Below are 26105 nucleotides of genomic sequence, written 5' to 3' on the forward strand. Positions count from 1 at the left end.
CAGTATCTCGAGTTTACCAGTCGTTCATACTATAGCAATCAGATTTCTGGCTGACGCCACTAACTCTAGACTGACTAGCTCATGAACGAGGAACTAATAATCTCGCTGTTCACTTGGTAAAGTCCCTGTAACACCGACCAGCCCAGTCAGGTGCTAGTCACAGATGACGTCTATACAGCATAAGGTTGATTCAACAATTCAGAAAATCGACCTTTGGCTTGGAGCATAAACTTGCCATAAGAAGTTCACTGCTTTATCCGTTCTAATGGTAGATTTAGTTCGTCTGATGGGAGAGTTTCCGAATCTAGAATGACAATCAAATTTGGTTGGTTACTTCGCAACTTATACATTTAGAATGTCCCTCTAGGAATTGACCATTTCCTCGTCTGGGACCGCTTCTCGCATTTAGATTTCATAGTGTCAGGATCCGAAGCCAGTGAGCAACATTGCGTGCCAGTGCAGTTGTTGCCATTTGGAGCAGTTATTAGGACACTGGATTAAAGCAGTCGCGTGGCAGATAAACCGCAGAGCACGGTTATTTGTAGCCAGTGCGTGGAAAGCTTCTCGGAGGCACGATAGCAAAACCGGATCGCCCGTCGTTCCCGCCGAGAGGTGACCGACGCACCGATCTCGGCGCCGACTCGGAGAACGGCAAGGGGGGGGGGGGGGGGAGAAAGTTATTCCTGGTCATGCATTTCTGCGTCAGCGCGTGGTGTGGGTGCCTCGAGCGGGCCCGGGTGTCACTCCCCCGCATCTGCGTAAGAGGGCGCGCATCACCGGCCGTGTCTCATCTTCTGCATTTATACACTCCGACGCCACGCAACAAGCTAACCAAATTGGGGTAAGCTTAAAAGAATTTCCTCTCAATCGAGTCTGGTTATATAACTGAGTGCGCAGAAAGCAGACTGACGGGGTAAAGGCACATCTCCGTTGTTATACGTAACTTTTAAAAGGTTTTTTTGCGTATATCACCACGAAGCAAAATCCTGCTTTCGACAATTTAACTGGCAGATCTGAACGTAATACATAACAACATAATCGTTTAAACAAAAGACATGTGTAATATTATAATTGTAACAACTGAAGGAAACAACTTCCCTAGAGAATCTGCGTCCAATGGGAATATTTTGTGAAAAAAGACGTAAAGATTGCTTAATATGTCTTTTATTTATAAAGTTGTTTCGGCAATAACGATTTAAGGGACGTCAGATTGAGAGCTGTCTGAACCATTATTAGGCAGCAAAAACTGCAAAATTAAATTTAAAAATTTCGTTCACCGATACCTAGAACTTGTAAAAAGATGTTCAATGTCAATATCAATAAAACCCACGCCTTGTGAGTGAAAAGTTTTGAAATTGGCAAAGTGCGATAGGACTCGCACAAACTTACGTGTATAGACAGTTCATCCATCTCCGAAACCGAGAATCTCGAAGATTTTTGTCCGTTATCGGCATCGATACTGCTAAAATTAAACACCCAGGAGTTCCATGGCTAGAGAATTTTCTATTTTCGTGTGATATAATTAAAAATTAACAATTCAACATTTTTTCGTTACTTATACTGTAAAACCTTTCTTCCCGCAAAGTTTCTTGTTTCTAGGTCAACGGGAAGTACCCAACAAGCTTTGATACTGAGTTTGCGAGCATAAAAATGACAGATGTCGCCATATCTTTTGATTGCATTGACTTGAGAAGTGTAAATATTTAACGCTCGAAAGAAACCATATACCTCAGTATGTGACGTTAATTTCAACTTGATACGTGTACCCGTTCTGGAGGAAAAGTCTTACCAGTCGCACAGACAGTCGGACAGCAAAGTCATCCTAAAGGGGTTCAGTTTTTACAGAGTGAGGCACGGAAACTAAAAATTAACTTTTGCTTTATTCCCTAAAGCTTTGACTCGTGTAGGCCATACGACGGTACTTCGTGTGTGTGTGTGTGTGTGTGTGTGTGTGTGTGTGTGTGTGTGTTTTAGGGAGAGTAACAATTTTTTTAACTGTTTACGCGTGGAACTTTTATATGCTTCGTCACAAAATTGTGTTTGTAGCAGATATGACTAGCGCATATCTCACACGCCATGTGCAGAATTGATCTGTCTGGGTGAGAACGCTTTTGTTGAATGGACGCGGTGTTCTGCAGATAAGCTGGGCTGGATGACGTTGCGCACACGTGTACACTGATCCAATGTGTCAGTTTAGTGATGGTGTGTAAAGAGGTTTAACTTTTTCGATAAGACCTGTATTTTGTCAGCAATGATGAACTGTGTGCGGCCAGAACAGGTTATCGTCGCCAGTGGCTTTCAGTGGAAGCTCTATTTTTATCGGAGCCCTAAGAGCGAAGATAACGTACTACGCCGCATTTTGAAGTGTAGGGTTAGAGTCGTTGCAACACCACTCTGTGAGGAAGATACACTCAGAGCTTTGATGTAGATATATAATTGTAAACAGCAGCAATAGCAATGGGTGGTAGTTATCCAAAACAATTAGTAATTGTTTATCACTTCAGAATGTTTAACGAATGTCAGGCCAGCAGTAACGCGCAAAAAATGATGGAATGTTTGAAATTACGTAAAATTTTCTCGCGTGTTTCTCCTTTCTACGGTATGCAAGTGAGAAGTAATTCTCGCATAAGTCATTCATGCTTATATTCGAAGCACATTCCCTGTAGTACTTATGTGTCCACCAGCACTGAAACTTTCCGAAGGAACTACGTGTTGTTTACGGTACAAGCTACTGTAAATGACACCACGTGATATACCCACGCAACCTTTGCTGACGAAACGGTTCAGGGAAACATCGTAATTGACAACGTCTATGAATTTACGCTGCAACCGCTGCATTAGAAAGGACTACAACGAACGAAATAAAAAGAAATCGTAGCCAGGAGTTTGAAGGCCCAGTCGCGTAGCTAATTAGTGAAACCTGCAAGTCATGTTCATGTCGCAATCTCTCTATATCTGTACACAACTTGCCCACTGCTCTCGTGCTAAATGTTTCCACTTGCCATTAACGTTAGGGAAGGTCTGAAGATATGATTTTCGAGCAGTAAACGACAGAATGACTAATTCATTGAAATAAATGTTAATGTTAAAAATTCTCGGGATCGAACTTTTGTGTATAGGAATTTGGCAATAGGAAAGACAGTGCTAGTTCTTGAAAGACGCCCTTCTTTAATGACGTAGACTAGAGCTGGTGAAAAATTCTGTTTATCGCAAAAGACGTGTAGCGAGCCAGCATTGTACCATCTGCGAACAGGGCTTAGTCACTGCCTGGGCAGACGGCCAGTCAAATGGGGTGCTACGCGGACCATGACTTTGTGCTGACATCCAAACCTCCAGATCGGTACCAAACGGTGTGTCGACAAGAGTACCAACAAAAACTCCGATTTACTTCGTACTGTGTACTGTCATCCAGCACAACATGCGTAAACTGTGATTAAAAGTAACAGCAGAACTACGGAGCATAGGAAAGGCCTATCTGAGAGTGATTGTTTCGAAGATCCCGCGTGGGTGAGGTGGAGTGTAATGTCGTCGCACCAAAGATATCGCGCCGAAACCACACTGATGATAATTTTTTTAACTGTTTACGCCTGAAACTTATATGGGAGAACATTTTCCTGACTTTTAAAAGAATTTTTCAGTAGTTGTAGCAATGTTCTTTTGGCTCTCTGCTTTCGCCCCGTTAGTTGAAAGTAGCAAACCTATAGAGTACGTTTGTATAGAGAGGTGCGGTTTTCCGTCTGACACGTGCGAAAGAACACTATAGCTATCTGTTCAAATGTACTCTCTATGTTTGCTACTTTCAACTAACGGAGCGAAAGCAGACCGCCAAAAAAACATTGCTACAAACTCCTAAAAGACTTAAGTCAGGAAAATGTTCTCCCATGTAAGTTTAACACGTAAACAGTTAAAAAAATGTGAATCAATGGGGTTTGAAGCTGGACCTGTGGTACGACCACCTCACTTTGTGCAAACTTGCCCACGCTAGTTATTCAACAAGTCATTCACAGATACGCGTTTCCTATACTCCATAGCTCTGATGTTACTTTTAGTTATAGTTTACGCAAGTTCTGCTATACGACAGCACATAGTACGAACTACATCGGAGTTTTTGTTGGTACTCCATCGAAAGACAACATTTGGTACCGAATGACACCTGGAGGTTTGGGTGTTAGCACAGACTCCGTCTCGCCGAAAAGTGCAACTTCGTGCGTACTTGTCGAAAACTGAAGTTTAGGGTTAGAGATGTCATGTTACCCGACACGCGAGCAAAATAACACAGTGGGCTTCTATTACGGGAGAGCGGTCACCTGATTTGGACTTTGACTAAATCGATTTAGGCACACTTTGAGATGACTACAAACATGGTGATTCCTTACCTTGCTGAAACCAGTCCCTAATGACGACGATGTCGTCGGAATGTTAATCCTCCCTCCTTCAAAGTTGCACCACCACTAATGCACTGGTTCGCGTCCTTTTTAACACCTACCTAGAGTGGAAAGTGCTTATTGCCTTCTTTCCCCACCTGTTTGCAGAAACTGATGAGCCGTAACATTATGACCAGCTACTTTCCAGTGCATTTGACCACCTGTTGAACACAGTACAGCAGCGATTCTACTTGCAGTTAAGTGAAGACCTTGCCACATTTCCGGAAGTATGTGGCATTACATTTCTAAGCACAGGTCACGAATTAAGGGTCTGTTGTTTTGTCCCATAGAGTTCAGATACGAAAATTGTTATAAAATGTTAGTTCGTTATCAAACCACTGTAGCAAGATTCTGAGCTTGTGATACGCACAGTTATCCTGCTGGAACATGCCATGGCCTTCGGAAAAGACATAAAGCACGAAGGGATGCAGGTGGTCCACAATAATCACGTAGTCCGTAGCTCTAAGGTGCCTTACTTTACTACCACAGGCTACACGTAAGCCCATGTGAATACCCTCCCCATAGCATGATTCTGCCCCCACCGGCCTGCGTGCACCTTTATAACACAATCTCAATGATCCCACGCCCACTGCAATCGTAATCGTTGTCGCTGGGTTGACATAGGGACACGTAGGTGTCATCCGCAACGGAGACCCACATTCGACAGTGTGTCGTGCACTGAAACACTGAAGTCTACACCAGCTTGAGAGACTTGGCACACATCGCCGCCTACCCTGATTTGCAGAGAGGGCAGCCCTCCATCTTTGTCCTTTAGCCACGTCCCACTGGTAATCACTGCAGTAGTTAGCGAACAGACGAACAAATTCGCCATTTCCTAGGTGCTTGTTCCCAGGCCACGGGACCTAACGGTCTGCCATTCAATTAATTAAAGGGCCCTTCCAATTCCTCTGTAGAATTTTATTTACTCTGCTGCCGGTTTCGGCTTTTTCGTTAAGCCATTCTCAAGTGAATCTGAAACTGCCATACATATAATCGATGTATACCTCTGTATGATTTAAGATGAAAAGAACGAGGCTTATGTATTTTTATGTACAGACAAGGCTATAAAAATTACAGTGGAGAAGTAATGTCCAAAAGACATAGTTATAAAATCATGCTTGTCTACTGATGTTAAAATAGGTCAGCGTCAGCTTAACAAAAAGCCGAAACCGGTAGTGGGGCCAGTAAAGTGCTGCAGGTCAACTGTAGGTGCTGCAGATCAACTGTAGCGGCCTTTTCATTAATGAAACAGTTGGGAGCACTTTTTTAATTTATTGGTTTTCGGAACGTGCCTGTACTGCCAGTCAACATGAGAAATATAATACTACAGTTTCTGTTGACAATTCAGAATATACATCAGTTTAAGTCGTACCCTGGTACGAAGTTATATAGGCGTAACGAAGGAGATTCAAACACAAAACAAGTTTTGCATCCAAAGTATACACTAGTAAACAAGATGAGAATGTAACACAGGATACACAAGAGGTTGTATGCTATACAATCCTACTGGTAACAAAATAAGCAATAATTGCGGAGCACATGGAGAAACTATAACAATCTGCCCTTAGCAAAGTCGCTTATGTTAAAGGATCTCCCTGTACGTCTCTAGAATGATAACCCATTCGTCTCTGCTTCGCTTATTTCTCATCACCACGTGACGTGTTCGCAACGCCACCAGGCTGTGGGCAGCGGTCATAAAGTTTTTCTTATCGGTGGAAGACGTCTGTTCAAAAAATTCCGGAACTTTGTCCACACAATTTTTCTGCCCTTATCTTCTTCTTGTGCATGGCCTCCTTCGAAATACTCTCCTCCATAATTGATACAGTGTTCCCAACGCCGTTTCCATTTCCGGAAGCAGTCTTGGTTCACCTCTTGCTGAATCGCGCGAAGCGACGTCCGCGAATTTTCTTTTATTTCATGTATTGTTGCAAATCTTAATCATCTCAACGCGGTTTTCAACTTTGGAAATAAAGTCCGCAGGGATACGTTATCGTGATGCAAGTCTCTCCACTTTTCAGGCAATTTCCTTCTCACATTTTCTCGCAGGCGTCGCAACACGTCCCGATAGTACCATCGATTAACATTTTGTCCCTATGGCACGAATTAATGATGAACTAATCCTTCAAAGTTAAAGAAAACTATCAGCGTGGCTTTGACATTTGACCTGACTAGACGAGCTTTTGTTGGTCTTCGAGAACCTTTTCCGACCCATTGTGAAGACAGAACTTTGGTCTCCATATCGTTACCATTGACCCAGACCTCATCACCAGTTATGATTCTCTTAAGGAACATCTCGTTCTCATATCTCGTTCTCATTTGCGCGATCAAAAGCTCTGCTCAGATAGCGAGGCGAAGAGCTTTCTGGGCTTGATTCAGCCGTGGAACTAACTTGGCGGCAACACGATGCATTCCAAAATGCTGTGTCAGGATTTCGTGACATGGTCCAACTGATATGTTAAGTCTTCTGCGCTTTCTCGGACGGTCTTCGATTTGCACGCACAATTTCATTGACGTTCCTGACATGAGCGTCGTCGATAGACATCGAAGGGCGTCAACGAGGCTCATCTTTAACCTCACCTCCGTCCGGCCATTTTGAAACCGTGTGCACCATTCGTAACACAGAGTACGGCTTAAGCACTCATCGCCGTAGGCTTTCTGTACCATTTGGTGTGTCTGTAAAGGTTTTCTTGAGCGTTGCGCAAAATTTGATGCAGGGGTGTTGCTTATCTAACTCTGCCATCTCGAAATTCGCCAACTGTGCGACACAATATTCTTCTCAATACAGCACTGAACAATAACTAACAGAAATACAACAGTGAATCTTCCGGCAGTTACACATTGCACACAGACGTGTGCAGGGATGCCAACAGCATTTCGCTCAAACACAAAATCGGCGCGAAATTACGGATGTTCTGGAATTTTGTGAACAGACCTCGTACATGTATGAACCAGAAAGATAATTAGATAAATCTCGCCGTTTTTCGAAGTTACTGCTTAATTTACATCTAAGGTGAGACATAAACTTGTGTAAAGACCTAGGCAAGAACCTCTGTTTCCTAGTTTTCATAAGCTGCCAACTTAACCATTGTTCTTTACGAGGTGCATTCAAGTTCTAAGGTCTCCGATTTTTTTTCTAATTAACTACTCACCCGAAATCGATGAAACTGGCGTTACTTCTTGACGTAATCGCCCTGCAGACGTACACATTTTTCACAAAGCTGACGCCATGATTCCACAGCAGCGGCGAAGCTTCTTTAGGAGTCTGTTTTGACCACTGGAAAATCGCTGAGGCAATAGCAGCACGGCTGGTGAATGTGCGGCCACGCAGTGTCTTTCATTGTTGGAAAAAGCCAAAAGTCACTAGGAGCCAGGTCAGGTGAGTAGGGAGCATGAGGAATCACTTCAAAGTTACCACGAAGAAACTTGTAACGTTAGCTCTATGTGCGGGTGCGTTGTCTTGGTGAAACAGCACACCCGCAGCCCTTCCCGTACGTTTTTGTTGCAGTGCAGGAAGGAATTTGTTCTTCAAAACATTTTCGTAGGATGCACCTGTTACTGTAGTGCTCTTTGGAACGCAATGGGTAAGGATTACGCCCTCGCTGTCCCAGAACATGGACAACACCATTTTTTCAGCACTGGCGGTTACCCGAAATTTTTTTGGTGGCGGTGAATCTGTGTGCTTCCATTGAGCTGACTGGCGCTTTGTTTCTGGATTGAAAAATGGCATCCACGTCTCATCCATTGTCACAACCGACGAAAAGAAAGTCCCATTCATGCTGTCGTTGCGCGTCAACATTGCTTGGCAACATGCCTCACGGGCAGCCATGTGGTCGTCCGTCAGCATTCGTGGCACCCACCTGGATGACACTTTTCGCATTTTCAGGTCGTCATGCAGGATTGTGTGCACATAACCCACAGAAATGCCAACTCTGGAGGCGATCTGTTCAACAGTTATTCGGCGATCCCCCAAAACAATTCTCTCCACTTTCTCGATCATGTCGTCAGACCGGCTTGTGCGAGCCCGAGGTTGTTTCGGTTTGTTGTCACACGATGTTCTGCCTTCATTAAACTGTCGCACCCATGAACGCACTTTCGACACATCCATAACTCCATCACCACATGTCTCATTCAACTGTCGATGAATTTCAATTGGTTTCACACCACGCAAACTCAGAAAACGAATGATTGCACGCTGTTCAAGTAAGGAAAACGTCGCAATTTTAAGTATTTAAAACAGTTCTCATTCTCGCCGCTGGCGGTAAAATTCCATCTGCCGTACGGTGCTACCATCTAGCTCCACGGGAATGGCGCCGCTGCGAGAAAATGGAGAGCATGACCGGTACCCCAGAAGCAGGGGTCGATACATCTGTGAACACGAAAAAGAATGCAAATTTGCCGTGTAAAAAGTAGGAACCAAAAATATAAGTATCTTCATCAGTTATACTAGACAGTGCACTAATAGTTCGAAACGTAGGTCGTAAAAATATATAAACAAATAATAGTGAAACAAGTGACAAGTTTTTATCCCATGGACAAATATTTCGCTAAGTACGCACAGTAAAATGAGCGGGATGTTAGTTCGCACTGTCGGCTTTTTTTTATTGACATGTGTATATGCTATCTTGCCTACGTATGATTTCTGGAAGACAAAGGTTATCTGCATACGGGCGAATATCCATCAGTACTGACGTATACATACTCCTTCTGCTGATGACTGACTGCAGTTATGTTTTCTCGTGTAGCTGATTAATTTTGGATCTCTCAAATTCCGTCCACTAGCGAAATTCTAACACGCTACTGGAAAACAGAAAATCATCGCGACCGAGCGAAATCACTTTCAGTGCAGAGACGGACAAACTCGTCACGTTTTTAGTCCTTATGACTGTTTCTGATTCAGTACATTTATTTCCCGACACACTAACACTGATGACTTCTAGCGCCGATTGTAAATATTCTGTAAAAAGTTTACATTGATAAGCAATTACCAGTTTCGTAAACGTATCTTTAACATTCCATACAATTTTTCCATGAATTTAGTGTGTATACCGTTGAATCTGTTTCCGAATTTGGGTTACCAGGTATTCTTTTATTGGACGTATTGACAATGTGAAGGACGTTACATAAGTCTCCTTAATATGACAACATTTTTCATTGGAAACCACAGACCACACATCGGCGTGCGTAATTCTCACTCTTAATGTTAACACGACGGACCACCGTTGAGAATTCTACCTTTAACTCAGTTCATGGTATTTGTTGTTGTTGTGGTCTTCAGTCCTGAGACTGGTTTGATGCAGCTCTCCATGCTACTCTATCCTGTGCAAGCTTCTTCATCTCCCAGTACCTACTGCAACCTACATCCTTCTGAATCTGCTTAGTGTATTGATCTCTTGGTCTCCCTCTGCGATTTTTACCCTCCACGCTGCCCTCCAATGCTAAATTTGTGATCCCTCGATGCCTCAGAACATGTCCTACCAACCGATCCCTTCTTCTAGTCAAGTTGTGCCACAAACTTCTCTTCTCCCCAATCCTATTCAATACCTCCTCATTAGTTACGTGATCTACCCACCTTATCTTCAGCATTCTTCTGTAGCACCACATTTCGAAAGCTTCTATTCTCTTCTTGTCCAAACTAGTTATCGTCCATGTCTCACTTCCATACATGGCTACACTCCATACAAATACTTTCAGAAATGACTTCCTGACACTTAAATCTATACTCGATGTTAACAAATTCCTCTTCTTGAGAAACGCTTTCCTTGCCATTGCCAGTCTACATTTTATATCCTCTCTACTTCGACCATCATCGGTTATTTTACTCCCTACATAGCAAAACTCCTTTACTACTTTAAGTGTCTCATTTCCTAATCTAATTCCCTCAGCATCACCCGACTTAATTTGACTACATTCCATTATCCTCGTTTTGCTTTTGTTGATGTTCATCTTATATCCTCCTTTCAAGACACTGTCCATTCCGTTCAACTGCTCTTCCAAGTCCTTTGCTGTCTCTGACAGAATTACAATGTCATCGGCGAACCTCAAAGTTTTTACTTCTTCTCCATGAATTTTAATACCTACTCCGAATTTTTCTTTTGTTTCCTTTACTGCTTGCTCAATATACAGATTGAATAACATCGGGGAGAGGCTACAACCCTGTCTCACTCCTTTCCCAACCACTGCTTCCCTTTCATGCCCCTCGACTCTTATAACTGCCATCTGGTTTCTGAACAAATTGTAAATAGCCTTTCGCTCCCTGTATTTTACCCCTGCCACCTTCAGAATTTGAAAGAGAGTATTCCAGTCAACATTGTCAAAAGCTTTCTCTAAGTCTACAAATGCTAGAAACGTAGGTTTGCCTTTTCTTAATCTTTCTTCCAAGATAAGTCGTCCCCCCTGCGGGTCCGGGGATTAGAATAGGCCCGAGGTATTCCTGCCTGTCGTAAGAGGCGACTAAAAGGAGTCCATCCCCCTCACGGGGGTAGTTAGCGCCTGCGTCCGGAGACGGACGGTATCACGACCTATAATCGTGGTCTTTTTGTTCACTTCTCGTTTCTTCCTTCCTTTTGTTGGTCCCTTTCTTTGCTCTTCTCCACCTCACTGTCTTCCTTACTCTTTCCCTTGACTTCTCCTTGCTTTCTCATTGCCTTTTTCTCCTTGCTTTCTCATTGCCTTTTTCTCCTTGCCTTCTCATTGCCTTTTTCTCCTTGCCTTCTCATTGCCTTTTTCTCCTTGCCTTCTCATTGCCTTTTTCTCCTTGCCTTCTCATTGCCTTTTTCTCCTTGCCTTCTCATTGCCTTTTTCTCCTTGCCTTCTCATTGCCTTTTTCTCCTTGCCTTCTCATTGCCTTTTTCTCCTTGCCTTCTCATTGCCTTCTTCTCCTTGCCTTCTCTGGTCTCCGCCTTGGCGTTTGAGACAGTCTGTCCTCTTTCTCCCTCTCTCTCTTCTTTTTCCTCTTCTTCCTTCCTCCCTGTGCGTGTCTGAAGGCCGACCCACGCGTTCGCACGCGTAGCCGGTGACGGGGTAACGCGTAAGTCCCCGCCCTGGGTAGACATGTAAGGCACGCGCGTACCCCCTGGTAAAGGCCAGGCCCGGGGAGGGGTGATTGCCTGAGCTGATACCTTCTGACCATGCCGATTGGTCCCTCCGTCTGTTTCTCGGGAGGTGTGACCTGAGGTGTAAACATTCACCTAAGGCGGGAGTGCCCTCTGAGAGGGTCCCCACAAGGAAGGAGCGCGCCATCGGAGACGCTGGCAATCATGGGGGATTCCTCCGCAATGGATTCTACTCCATCGCTTTCGACTTCGACCCAAAAACGGAAACGTGACCAGCCAACAGTGACAAAAGTATTACCGCCTGCCCCACAGTTCCTCGTAGTTTCTCGCACTGAGGACGGAAAGGATTTTTCCTCTGTCAATCCTTTTGTTATTCAGAAGGGCGTTGATGCCATAGCCGGATCTGTCAAATCTTGTACCAGGTTGCGTAACGGCACCTTATTACTCGAAACTGAGAGTGCCTTTCAGGCACAAAAACTGCTTCGGGCCACCCTCCTGTACACGTTCCCTGTCCGGGTGGAGGCCCACCGAACTTTGAATTCGTCTCGTGGTGTAGTGTATACTAGCTCCCTCGACGGATTGACTGACGAGGAGCTTCAATCTTTCCTCGCTGAGCAGGGCGTGACGGCTGTCCATCGGGTCATGAAAAAGGTCAACAACGACCTTGTACCGACCCGGACACTCTTCTTGACCTTCGATAGTGTTAAGCTGCCATCGCGCATCAAGGCGGGCTACGAGGTTATTTCTGTTCGCCCCTATGTCCCGACACCTACGCGCTGCTACCAGTGTCAGCGTTTCAATCACACTCGACAGTCTTGTTCCAATGCGGCTAAATGTGTCACTTGTGGCAGGGATGCCCATGAGGGTGACTGTCCACCTCCGTCTCCTCATTGTGTGAACTGTCAGGGTGACCATGCCGCATCCTCCCGCGACTGTCCTGTCTATAAGGACGAACGTTGCATCCAAGAAATTCGTGTCAAAGAGAAAGTGTCCACCTCGGCTGCTCGCAAGCTATTGGCTAGTAGGAAGCCCACGCTGCTCCCAGCGGGGAAATATAGTACTGTCCTCGCCTCTCCTCGGACTACCCGGGAGGTCGCAACCCAGACATGCGATCTGACCTTCAGCACCACGGTCGTCCGTTCGGCCAGTGCTAAGATCGCGCGGTCGACGTCTCCTCTTCCTCCCATCACACCACAGACACCAGCCACTTCCTCAGCTTCTGCTAAGTCGAAGACCCCGAAGTCAGATGCACGGTCCTTCAAGAAGGACCCATCCCGTGCAGACTTCCTCCGTCCCTCGACCTCCCAGCCTTCGACCGGTACTTCCACCAAACGTCCTTCTAAAAAGGCGCATAGGAAGCACAGTTCTCCTTCTCCGCCACGGCGCCTTTCTTCTCCTGCGCCACCCAGCGGTTGCCGCCCCAGGCCGTCATCCGTTTCGCCTGGCCGCACCGCTGGTAGCCGAACATCTGGCTGTTCACCGGCGGAGGAAGCTCCCCCTCCCGGCCATCCTCCCGAGATGGCCGATGACCCTCTAGACCCCATGGACGATGACTGTCCGCCTACTGATAGCGGCGGCAGTGCTCGCTCGAAGCCAGGCCCTAAGCGGCCTTCGAGGTGACCCCTTCTCTCATCTTCCTTTTCTTACGATGGCACTTATTCACTGGAATATTGGCAGCATTCGCTCCAACCGAGAGGACTTGAAGTTGCTGCTCCGCTTGCATCGTCCGCTCGTCGTAGCCCTCCAGGAAACGAAGCTTCGCCCATGCGATCACATTGCCTTGGCACACTACACCTCTGTGCGTTTTGACCTACCCCCTATGGTAGGAATCCCAGCTCATGGAGGGGTTATGTTGCTGGTCCGGGATGATATTTACTACGATCCCATCACGTTGCACACCGGCCTGCAGGCAGTCGCCATCCGCATTACTCTCCCCACTTTTACGTTTTCCTTTTGTACCGTTTACACTCCCTCGTCATCTGCCGTTACCAGGGCAGACATGATGCATCTTATTGCTCAGCTACCTGCACCGTTTTTGTTAACTGGAGACTTCAATGCCCACCATCCCCTTTGGGGTTCTCCAGCCTCCTGCCCGAGGGGCTCCTTGTTAGCAGACCTTTTCAACCAGCTCAATCTTGTCTGCCTTAATACTGGCGCCCCTACTTTTCTTTCGGACACATCTCATACCTATTCCCATTTAGACCTCTCTATATGTACTCCCCAACTTGCACGCCGGTTTGAGTGGTATGCACTTGCTGATACTTATTCGAGCGACCACTTCCCGTGTGTTATCCATCTCCTGCAGCATACTCCCTCTCCGTGCTCCTCTAGTTGGACCATCTCCAAGGCAGACTGGGGGCTCTTCTCTTCCAGGGCGACCTTTCAGGATCAAACCTTCACAAGCTGCGATCGTCAGGTCGCACACCTCACGGAAGTCATTCTCGCTGCTGCTGAATATTCCATCCCTCACCCTACTTCTTCTCCACGTCGCGTACCGGTCCCCTGGTGGACCGCAGCATGTAGAGACGCTTTACGTGCTCGTCGACGTGCTTTACGCACCTTTAAACGCCACCCTACAGTGGCGAATTGTATTAATTATAAACGATTACGTGCTCAGTGTCGTCGTATTATTAAAGAAAGCAAGAAAGCCAGCTGGGCTGCTTTCACAAGCACCTTCAACAGTTTTACTCCGTCTTCTGTTGTCTGGGGTAGCCTGCGCCGGCTATCTGGCACTAAGGTCCACTCCCCAGTTTCTGGCTTGAAGGTCGCGAATGAAGTCCTTGTGGCCCCTGAGGCTGTCTCCAATGCCTTCGGCCGCTTTTTCGCAGAGGTTTCGAGCTCCGCTCATTACCACCCTGCCTTCCTCCCCCGCAAACAGGCAGAGGAGGCTAGGCCACCTGACTTTTGCTCCTCGAATTGTGAAAGTTATAATGCCCCATTCACCATGCGGGAACTCGAAACCGCACTTGGCCGATCACGGTCCTCCGCTCCAGGGCCTGATTCTATTCATATTCAGATGCTGAAGAACCTTTCTCCTGCGGGTAAAGGTTTTCTTCTTCGTACATACAATCGCATCTGGATTGAGGGACATGTTCCCGCATGCTGGCGCGAGTCTATTGTTGTCCCGATTCCTAAGCCGGGGAAGGACAAGCACTTGCCTTCCAGTTATCGACCTATCTCGCTTACCAGCTGTGTCTGTAAAGTGGTGGAGCGAATGGTTAACTCTCGATTGGTTTGGCTGCTTGAGTCTCGACGCCTACTTACCAATGTCCAATGTGGATTTCGTAGGCGCCGCTCTGCTGTTGACCATCTGGTTACCTTGTCGACCTTCATTATGAATAACTTCTTGCGGAAGCGCCCGACCGCGGCTGTGTTCTTTGATTTAGAGAAGGCTTACGACACCTGTTGGAGGGCGGGCATTCTCCGCACCATGCATACATGGGGCTTTCGCGGTCGCCTCCCTCTTTTTATTTGTTCCTTTTAATGGATCGACAGTTCAGGGTACGTGTGGGTTCTGTCCTGTCAGACACCTTTCGCCAGGAGAATGGGGTGCCACAGGGCTCAGTTTTGAGCGTCGCTCTGTTCGCCATCGCGATCAATCCAATAATGGATTGCCTCCCAGCTGATGTATCAGGCTCTCTTTTTGTGGACGATTTTACCATCTATTGCAGCGCGCAGCGTACACGTGTCCTGGAGCGCTGTCTTCAGCGTTCTCTTGACCGTCTTTACTCCTGGAGTGTCGCCAATGGCTTCCGTTTTTCTGCCGAGAAGACGGTCTGTATTAACTTCTGGCGCTACAAAGAGTTTCTCCCACCGTCCTTACGACTTGGTCCCGTTGCTCTCCCAATCGTGGAGACAACCAAATTTTTAGGCCTTACCTTTGACAGGAAACTTAGCTGGTCTCCACATGTGTCATATTTGGCCGCCCGTTGTACCCGTTCTTTAAATGTCCTCCGTGTTCTCAGTGGTATGTCGTGGGGAGCGGATCGAACCGTCCTACTTCGTCTATATCGGTCGATCGTCCGCTCCAAGCTGGATTATGGGAGCTTCGTATACTCCTCTGCACGGCCATCCATCTTACGCCGCCTCAACTCCATACAACATCGGGGTTTACGACTTGCGATCGGAGCATTTTATACCAGTCCCGTAGAGAGTCTTCATGCTGACGCTGGCGAATTGCCACTCACTTACCGGCGCGATATACTGCTTTGTCGGTATGCCTGTCGGCTACTGTCAATGCCCGACCATCCGTCTTATCGTTCCTTTTTTGACGACTCTCTTGACCGTCAATATAGGTTGTATGTCTCTGCCCTGCTACCCCCTGGAGTTCGCTTTCGTCGCCTCCTTCAACACCTTAATTTTTCACTCCCTGCAACCTTTCGAGTGGGCGAGAGCCACACGCCACCTTGGCTCCAGGCTCAGGTCCGCGTTCACCTTGACCTCAGCTCGCTCTCAAAAGAGGTCACCCCCAGTTCGGTCTACCACTCCCGTTTTTTGGAACTTCGTTCGAAGTTCATCACCATGACTTTCATTTATACAGATGGCTCTAAGACCAATGACGGGGTCGGGTGTTCCTTTATTGTCGGGGCACAAAGTTTCCAATACCGGCTCCATGACCATTGTTCGGTCTTCACAGCTGAGCTCTTTGCCCTCTACCAGGCTGTTCTTTACATCTGCCGCCACCGACATTCTGCTTATGTCATCTGCTCAGATTCCCTGAGCGCCATCCAGAGCCTCAGTGATCCGTACCCGGTTCACCCTTTCGTACACCGGATCCAACGCTCTCTTCAGCGGCTGGTGGACGTCGGTCCGCCGGTTAGCTTTATGTGGGTTCCTGGCCATGTCGGTATCCCTGGGAACGAAGCTGCAGATGCCGCGGCCAAGGCTGCGGTCCTCCAGCCTCGGACAGCTTCTTGTTGTGTCCCTTCGTCCGATTTTAGCAGGGTCATTTGTCGGCGCGTTGTGTCGCTGTGGCATGCCGATTGGGCTGCACTTACCGACAACAAGCTTCGGGCCTTAAAACCTCTTCCCGTGGCTTGGACGTCCTCCTCACGCCCTTCTCGGCGGGAGGAGGTCGTTTTAGCAAGGTTAAGGATTGGACACTGCCGGTTCAGCCATCGCCATCTGCTGACGGCTGCGCCGGCGCCGTTCTGCCCATGTGGGCACTTGCTGACGGTTAGACACATTTTAATGTCCTGTCCCGATCTTAACCAACTGCGCCTCGATCTTAACCTGCCTAATACTTTCGATGACATTTTAGCGGATGACCCACGAGCAGCTGCTCGTGTTCTTCGTTTTATCAATTTGACACACCTCGCTAAGGACATTTGATGAAGTTTTTTAATCCTATGCCTGTCAGTCTGTCTTTTATTGTGTTTTTCCTTTTAGTTGTTGTTGTCAACTTGTGGCTCGCGGTGCATTTTTAGAGTAGTCAGGGCGCTAATGACCATTGAAGTTGTGCGCCCTAAAACCACAAAAAAAAAAAAAAAAAAAAAAAAAAGATAAGTCGTAAGGTCAGTATTGCCTCACGTGTTCCAACATTTCTACGGAATCCAAACTGATCTTCCCCGAGGTCGGCTTCTACCAGTTTTTCCATTCGTGTGTAAAGAATTCGCGTTAGTATTTTGCAGCTGTGACTTATTAAACTGATAGTTCGGTAATTTTCACATCTGTCAACACCTGCTTTCTTTGGGATTGGAATTATTATATTCTTCTTAAAGTCTGAGGGTATTTCGCCTGTCTCATACATCGTGCTCACCAGATGGTAGAGTTTTGTCATGACTGGCTCTCCTGAGGCCATCAGTAGTTCTAATGGAATGTTGTCTACTCCCGGGGCCTTGTTTTGACTCAGGTCTTTCAGTGCTCTTTCAAACTCTTCACGCAGTATCTTATCTCCCATTTCATCTTCATCTACATCCTCTTCCATTTCCATAATATTGTCCTCAAGTACATCGCCCTTGTATAAACCCTCTATATACTCCTTCCACCTTTCTGCTTTCCCTTCTTTGCTTAGAACTGGGTTGCCATCTGAGCTCTTGATATTCATACAAGTGGTTCTCTTCTCTCCAAAGGTCTCTTTAATTTTCCTGTAGGCAGTATCTATCTTACCCCTAGTGAGACAAGCCTCTACATCCTTACATTTGTCCTCTAGCCATCCCTGCTTAGCCATTTTGCACTTTCTGTCGATTTCATTTTTGAGACGTTTGTATTCCTTTTTGCCTGCTTCATTTACTGCATTTTTATATTTTCTCCTTTCATCAATTAAATTCAATATTTCTTCTGTTACCCAAGGATTTCTATTAGCCCGCGTCTTTTTACCTACTTGATCGTCTGCTGCCTTCACCACTTCATCCCTCAGAGCTACCCATTCTTCTTCTACCGTATTTTTTTCCCCCATTCCTGTCAATTGTTCCCTAATGCTCTCCCTGAAACACTCGACAACCTCTGGCTCTTTCAGTTTATCCAGGTCCCATCTCCTTAAATTCCCACCTTTTTGCAGTTTCTTCAGTTTAAGTCTGCAGTTCATAACCAATAGATTGTGGTCAGAATCTACATCTGCCCCAGGAAATGTCTTACAATTTAAAACCTGGTTCCTAAATCTCTGTCTTACCATTATATAATCTATCTGAAACCTGTCAGTATCTCCAGGCTTCTTCCATGTATACAGCCTCCTTTCATGATTCTTGAACCAAGTGTTAGCTATGATTAAGTTCATGGTAATGCAATGAAAATAGGTACTCTGAAATTGAAATTAAGGCTGCAAACACTAACGATGTTGCATGACGATGTGTAGCGTTAACCTGTGGTTTTCACTCTCTGTATTGGCGTATAGTCACCATTAAAAATTTGTTTCAGGAATAACGAAGCAATCTTCTAGTAAAGTGGGAGCTAGATAAATTCTCGGAAATCCTCTTGAGATGATTGACCAGAAAAGTAAAAATATTTGTACTGTTCTGCTTGTTTGGTGAAGCCGCGAATTGTTAGACTTTACTTTCAGTAGCTTCTGACAAACGTTAAGAAATTACTATTATTATCGAAGCACAAGGAAAAGTGAATTACGGTATTGCGAGAAGTCATTCCGAGCATATGCAGCCGTGCTTGCGCCCAGTTGCGCAATTGCCTTAGAGAAAGGAGGAGCGCCGACAAAGTATCGATTCATTGCTACTGAAGCCGACTATTTCTCTCCCGCTTCGTGGTTATCTAGAGAGAGATAAGGTCAATAAAGAAAGCACGCACTGGCGCCTGCAGAAAGCATTGGTCGGTCTTGCTATCATTTATGTCTTTGACGTGAGGCATTTTCGATACAAGAGGAGTGACCGCGAGACTTTCCAGTGTCTTGTTTTTAAAAGGAAGTTTATTACTGTCTATCCAGATTATTTCAGATCGACTGATTTCGTGTGTCATTGTTTTGAGCAGGAGTATGCTGTTGCGTTTGGTAAACATTGCAGCTGTATTGTTTTGATCAATCAAGTCGTCTCCGACACCTGGTGACACGATGAACGCTGACCCTCCATGGACTCCCGACATTGCCTTTCTGTTCTCCGGGGTAATCTCTTTCATGTCCTCTATCCACATTCTCCGTGCATTTTGCTCTTCCGAGCATTGCTGCTTTTTCTAATGCGTCTTCTGCTATCCTGTGATGCTCAAAGCACTTAATTTCATCTGCAGTATTTTAACCTCGAAAGTTTAGGTTTTTCCGAGGATTTCTATTTCTTGCTTTTCAGTACATGAAATCCTCAGAATCCTTCCCCATAAATTCATTAAAAAGGACAGTTTTTCTTGCGTAGCCCAGTACACAATGAAATACACTTATCAAAGGACTTATCGGCTAGGCATAAAAGTGTACACCGTCAGTTCACCTACGTAGGTCTCAATATCCAACAAAATAAATGCATTGTTCAAAATCAGAAAAATAGAGCTAGCATTTCGTACTAACAACCACCTTAAAATAAAACTACGTTCGAGTGATACTAAATCTTCAGAATACGATAACCCTAACAACTGCAAAAATTTCTACATCTGCCAAACAGGACGAAATTTTAATGTTAGATTCAAACAGCGTACCAGAAATAGTGGCAGCAAGCAATCGAGCTTCGTTCTCCGTCTGAAAAATAAACACCACACAGTGGATAAAATTGAAAAATGCCTTGCAAATACTGCATAGGCTACCCGAAGGTCCAAATATAAACATTCTTAAAGAACTAGGAATTTATATACACACGAGAAACTATCCACAAGAAATATTAAACCATCTTATAGATTTTAAATACAAATTCTACTATAAGCTTTATTGAAATACTGGAACACAAAAAGGGATCAAATTAAAAACGAAAAATAAACAACCAAAGATAGTTTACCTCGAAATCCAACCAGTGGGAAGTATCATCGCTGCCTTCTTGCATATACTTTGTAAACATACGTCATAGTAAAAGATCTGTTAAACATCACAACATGTTGAACGTATAACAGATATCACAGTTATGTAGTTTCACCAACAACTGAGCACTGACAGGTACGTGATAGTTTCCTGACGATGTAATATGGACGTAAAGTTCACCTACATTGTATTCGTAGGTACGGCAGTGAAAGCCGAAACAGATCTGCCGTGAAATAGACTTGTTCTTACATTGCAGCTCTTCCGATTCTTTATAATAATTAATGGTTTGCTATCGCCCCAGCCACCAACGAGGTTATAACCCACACTTCTCCCTTCAAAGTCGTTGTCAAACTAGGCAGGGCCTCTTACATGGAAACTTCGTTTCTTAAGGAAGTTGTTACTGCCCCCCTCCTCCTTTGTCATGTCTTCGATAATCTGTTAAAAATGGGATGTTTATTTAGAATAGGGGTTTTAATTACTATTGATACTTGCGTTACTGCTACCACTACAATAACCACAACTACTACTACTACTACTACTACACACTGGACTCGCATTCGGATGACGGTTCAAATCCGCGTCCGTTCATCTTGTTTAAGTTTTCTGTGAATGCCTTTGCTTTAGGCAAATGCGGGAATGGTTCCCTTGGAAGGACACGGCCGACTTGCTTCCCCATCCTCCTACCGTAATCCGATGGGACCGATGACATCGCTGTTTGGTACCAACCAGCTACTAGTACTACGCCGCCGCATTAGATCAACTAGAGCAGTAAGTAGTAGTCATAAAGATTAGCTCAGGTACTGTTGTTTCAACAGGCCTGTTCCAGATGATCAGATTAGAACATGCCAAAGCCTAATCTCATTTGAGGCCTATCTATTCTGTCGTGCCACAGCGCCCTTGTTTGTGTACGAAGAGAGCTGTCGGAAATTTACATATACATTCTTAGAAACCCTCTCAATATACAGACATAGATAGCAGGAAGATTACATGTTGATTCATCCATAGATTGTTATCCTGCGCCCGGGGAACGAACTGTGTTTACACAACCGTCTCTCTGTTTCGCCCCACGTGATTTCCGAGAACTTGGTTGTTTTCCTAAAGAGTTTGTTCTGAAAAGTAGAGGCGACTGGTAGTAGGAAAAATGAATTCGTCGTAGCCTCCCAGAGCTTACCCGGTACTTGAGAGGTGACGCCGCGGACGCGGTTAAGCGGCAGAGCTATCTGCTAGCAACGTTGTGTGGAGGCGCGACAGAAGAGCTAACTGCCAGTAGGTCGCTACTGTAAAGAATAAACGACGGCGGCACCTGCATCACAGAATTAACCAATAACACATTTGTTACATTACTGTACCAGGATCTTTCCTGAAAATATATTTCAATTTAATGGCACCTACCGATCAATGTTTATTAAGTCACGTGGTCGCTACGCATTTCGAAGTTTGGGTGCTCCATCTTAAAGGGACGGCATGCATTTAGAATATGAAGAATTAAATAATAGACCTACTTAACCCAAACAGCAAGAAACACCTCGTATAGTCTTAATAATTAGGAACCGCCTTATGTACTGTCTTCGCAAACGCCTGTGACCCGTTGACAGAATAATTGTTGCCACTGTTTATTTAAGCGCTTAATGTTCTTACAGTGCATTGCACCACGTTGGTTGCTTTGAGACGGCATTGTCACGTGTACAAACTCCTAAATGTTTGCAGTTTTCTAAGATGGATACCCTGTGCTGTTAATGCATAGCGATTAGATGGTCTGAATAAAACAATTTTTGTGGCAGGTATCAAGTAAAGTTAAAATATATTCATATATTCACCGGATCAGTTTTTCCCCAAGTAATATATCATTTGTCGATTCTCCTGAAATTCGCGGCACCATACAGAATGAATGACAGATTGTGATATGCCATAGAAAAATGTTGTCGGACAGGATTGCCAAACGCCGTAATTCTGTCTGGACCCCAGCTCGTAGGAAATAATGTTTGCCAATGAACTGTGTATTACTATGTTGTGGATGTTGTCTAGATCGTGATTATATAAAGTTTATTAAATCCCTTCTCCACACTTGTGACGATGTCAAGCCTTGTAAAATTATTGAAGGAAAACAGCGGCTTAAAGCTGTCGTGGGATATCCTTGCAGTTGCTATAAAGAAGTTATTCAGTATCAAAGAAAACTGAGGTCCTCCGTCTTTACGAAATATTTGTTGGGATGCACCAAAAACTGATCTGGGTAGTTTCACTATTGTTTCTATGAAGACCACATGAGGAAGTGTGAGGTCTGTAAATTCCACCAGAGCCGACCCATTTAGGCCCTTCGTGACGCAAATTCTGCGAGGTGATAGTGATACGGAATAGGCCTCAGTATATAATGTAATAACAAAAAGTTAATGATTTACCTGTGTCACTGAGCGGTGAACTCGTTGGTATGTGGTATAAATGGTACGACCGCTGATCGCTTGAGATGGGCAGGGGAGGGGGAGGATGGCGGTTTGCATCCCACTTCGAGTTTTTCACCCACCATAGGTGGAATATAGATAACCATATTGGGTACTTTTAAGTCGCTAAATCCAGTACATTAAAGTAATCCTACAAATTTAACCCCAGGCTTAGTCTAGAGGTCAGCGGTAGATGATAATTCTGAAGTAAAATGTAAATTTCGTAGTAAAAAGTTATCGTGGTGTGCCGTAGAGAGCCGTCTGTAGCTGATGCTATCGGCTCGTAACTCCTTCCCTTTACTTGCTCAGACAGTAGTGTGTTGAAGTCTCATCTGCAGTACAGGAGTCGCAGAGTAAAGTTCGCTGAATCTGTGCGTTGGCAACTTGGGATGTCTGTCTGGTTTAGCCCATGGGTCACGAGTCCTCACTGTGCATCTAACTTCGCAAGTATAGTCTCGCAGTTCAGTTTCCTCCCGGTTGCTCCCTGACACTGCATTCTTTCAAGCAACTTCCATTATAGTGTAAAATATATTTCTATTCATGTAAAGGCCATGGGATAGAAGTATACAATGTAAAACTTATGTAGGCGTCGTCCTGGTGGCTGGTTCGAGCTCTACAGTCTTCGTAGGATAGAGATGTATTTGTGGTTGTGTGCAGCTGTATGGCAACAAATACCAGCCGTTTGCGGGCAGACCCAAATTTCTCTACCAACTACGATACAACTTACGAATTTTCACCCACATATAGCTTTGCTATTGTACAAACTTACGTTAACTACAAGGAGGGAAAAATAGAACAAGCAGATACCTACAGCTACCCATCCACAATAACGAAGACCGCTAAGAGCCACACCTATTTCGTTCGCAGTCAACTGTGGCTTATTAGACAAGATGTAACGGCAAAATTGAGTGTACTTGTTCCCTAAAACAGAGTAAAAGTAATTCCTTACTTGCGTAGTCCTAGAGATGACTTCTCTTTACTGAGGAGGGCTCAGGGGTCCCGGTTCGGACAGTCAACGGCGCGAGGGCCACAATTGTACTCCTGTCCGACAGTAGGACTTCCATGAATGTTCACTCGTCATAACTCTCTAAACCTTCCATGTTCAGAAAATTGTGCCTGCCTTAGCGTTCAGAAAAGATTATAAAGAAGGCGAGAACATGTAGCAGAATGGTACTCTCATTCCCGTATTTAAAACATCACATTAGATGCCGTTAGACAATAAGATTTCTTTAAAACGGTAGCTTTGGTTTCACATTTGTCTGTACAGCCATTTGTAGAATCATTTCCCATAAATGAGTGATTAAACTGGAAGCTCATTAGTCAAGTGTCAAAGTGCAAATCCTAAGGTTTATGGTGAACACTTATTGTGAAGTAGCTCAGTATGTATCACAGAGCTCTGTAATCCTTCGTAGAGAAAACACAAAGGTGCTCTGTTACTCGAATACCAATTTTAAATGTAGGTTCCTTACCTCGATCATACGGTATATCTAGTCACATGAATAACTAGCTTGTGCCTTTCTGTTATCCATACAGTTTCGCATACTAAATCGACATGTAAACTTTGCAAGCCATCGTATAGTATGTGACGGTTGTATTTCTGCCACTCTCACTTATCCCTTTCCTGTTCAGTCGCTAATGGTCAGCAGGCAACACATTCTTTGGGAAGCCTCTGTATGATCTCGAATCTCTCTAATACAGGCCTTCCCAAACTTTTCTTCTGACGCTTTGGTAATCCTGATAGTTTGATGGAACACCTTGTTTATTTTGAAAGTTAATAAAATTTTTAAAAAAGGAAGCAGGCTGATTATTTCAATATTAAATCATAACGAATAACATGGCAATCATTACATAATTTTAAAAAATGTCGGAAAAAGCCATGTAAATAAGTTTTGCGCGGAGCTCTTATTCACTTCTCTGCGGAACACAGATTGGGAAACCCTGCTCTAATGTTCCCTTCGTGACCTTCTCGCGAGGAGGGAGCGATATATTGTTTAAATTTTAACAAAAAACCACACTGTATGCAGAACGTCTCTTGTAGCGTCTGCCGCTAGCGTTGTCTGAACATCTCTGTGACGCTTTCGCGCTCAGTAGACGAACTCCTGGCTGTCGAGTGATATTAAATTAGCGCTCGAACGATAGTGTTGTAAGCTACCTCCCTTGTGGGACGGACTGTACTTCCTGAGAATTGACACCATGAATCTGTCCGGCAGCTGTCATAACGAATAACATGGCAATCATTACATAATTTTAAAAAATGTCGGAAAAAGCCATCCTTACTCGTAGGTCGTTAGTGGGCGTGACTGCGTCCATGGGTTAGTCTCCAATCGTGTGTAATCACGCCTATGCGTGCGTCATGCATTACATAGCCAATCGTTGTGGCCCAGTGATTAGGACACTGGACTTGCATTCGGGAGGACGACGGTTCAAACCCGTGTCCGACCATCCTGATTTAAGTTTTCCGTGATATCCCTAAATCGCTTCAGGCAAATCCCGGGGTGTTTCCTTTGAGAGGCCACGGCCAACTTCCTTCCCCAGCCCTCCCTAATCAAATGGGACCGATAACCTGACTGGTCGGTCCCCTCCCCCGGATCAACCATCCAACCAATCAAACTTTGCACCGAGAGTCTCGACAGGTCTTCCTGTATTTCGCTGCAGTTGTCTAGCGTTCAGGTTTCGCTTTATAAGGTAGTGTAGTGCAGTGTCCCGGATGAGAATGGAATACATCCAACCCACCAATATAGAATACCGCACACATGACAGGCGGATTACCGGCATTGACACATTAACATACACAGCGAAGATTTTTGAATCAGAGAATTGGTGAAATCGCTGCATAGGACTTAGATCAGCACATCCCGAGGAAATGCGCGTATACGAACTTCATCCTCTGGTAGGAGTCGAACACATTGCTTCGCCGTCGATGTCCTCATACTAAGCTGCATGAAAAACCGCCGGTTATTAAATATAGTACACTACTGGCCATTAAAATTGCTACATCAAGAAGAAATGCAGATGATAAACGGGTATTCATTGGACAAATATATTATACCAGAACTGACATGTGATTACATTTTCACGCAATTTGGGTGCATAGATCCTGAAATCAGTACCCGTAATAACGGCCTTGGTACGCCTGGCCATTGAGTCAAAAAGAGCTTGGATGGCGTGTACAGGTACAGCTAGCTGCCCATACAGGTTCAACACGATACCACAGTTCATGAAGAGTAGTGACTGGCGTATTGTGACGAGCCAGTTGCTCGGCCACCATTGACCAAACGTTTTCACTTGGTGGCAGATCTGGAGAATGTGCTGGCCAGGGCAGCAGTCGAACATTTTCTGTATCCAGCAAGGCCCGTACAGGACCTGCAACGTGCGGTCGAACATCATCCTGCTGAAATGTAGGGTTTCGCAGGGATCGAATGAAGGGTAGAGCCACGGGTCGTAACACATCTGAAATGTAACGTCCACTGTTCAAAGTGCCGTCAATGCCAACAAGAGGTGACAGAGACGTGTTACCAATGGCACCCCATACCATCATGGCGGGTGATACGCCAGTATGGCAATGACGAATACACGCTTCCAATGTGCGTTCACCGCGATGTCGCCAAACACGGATGCGACCATCATGATGCTGTAAACAGAACCTGGATTCACCCGTAAAAATGACATTTTGCCATCTGTTCACCCAGGTTCGTTGTCGAGTACACCATCGCAGGCGCTCCTGTCTGTGATGCAGCGTCAAGCGTAACCGCAGCCATGGCCTCAGAGCTGATAGTCCCTGCTGCTGCATACGTCGAACTGTTCGTGCAGATGGTTG

General features: G+C 45.2%; 1 protein-coding gene across 3 annotated transcripts in view; it reads left to right on the top strand.

The window, feature by feature from the left end:
* LOC126161875 (mitochondrial carrier protein Rim2) overlaps positions 1 to 26105 on the top strand; it is a 195877-nt gene that overhangs the window by 37177 nt on the left and 132595 nt on the right. Inside the window, exon 1 of one of the 3 annotated variants that reach the window (XM_049918005.1) lies at positions 689 to 841. The exons of the other annotated variants lie outside the window; for them this stretch is intronic. Within the exon in view, the coding sequence (XP_049773962.1) occupies positions 690 to 841 (152 nt within the window). The 5' untranslated portion in view covers position 689. Of the gene's footprint in view, positions 1 to 688; positions 842 to 26105 lie in introns of those variants that run through there. 3 annotated transcript variants of the gene reach the window in all.

This window comes from Schistocerca cancellata, chromosome 2 (genome assembly GCF_023864275.1).
Source record: "Schistocerca cancellata isolate TAMUIC-IGC-003103 chromosome 2, iqSchCanc2.1, whole genome shotgun sequence".
Classification (NCBI taxonomy): domain Eukaryota; kingdom Metazoa; phylum Arthropoda; class Insecta; order Orthoptera; family Acrididae; genus Schistocerca; species Schistocerca cancellata.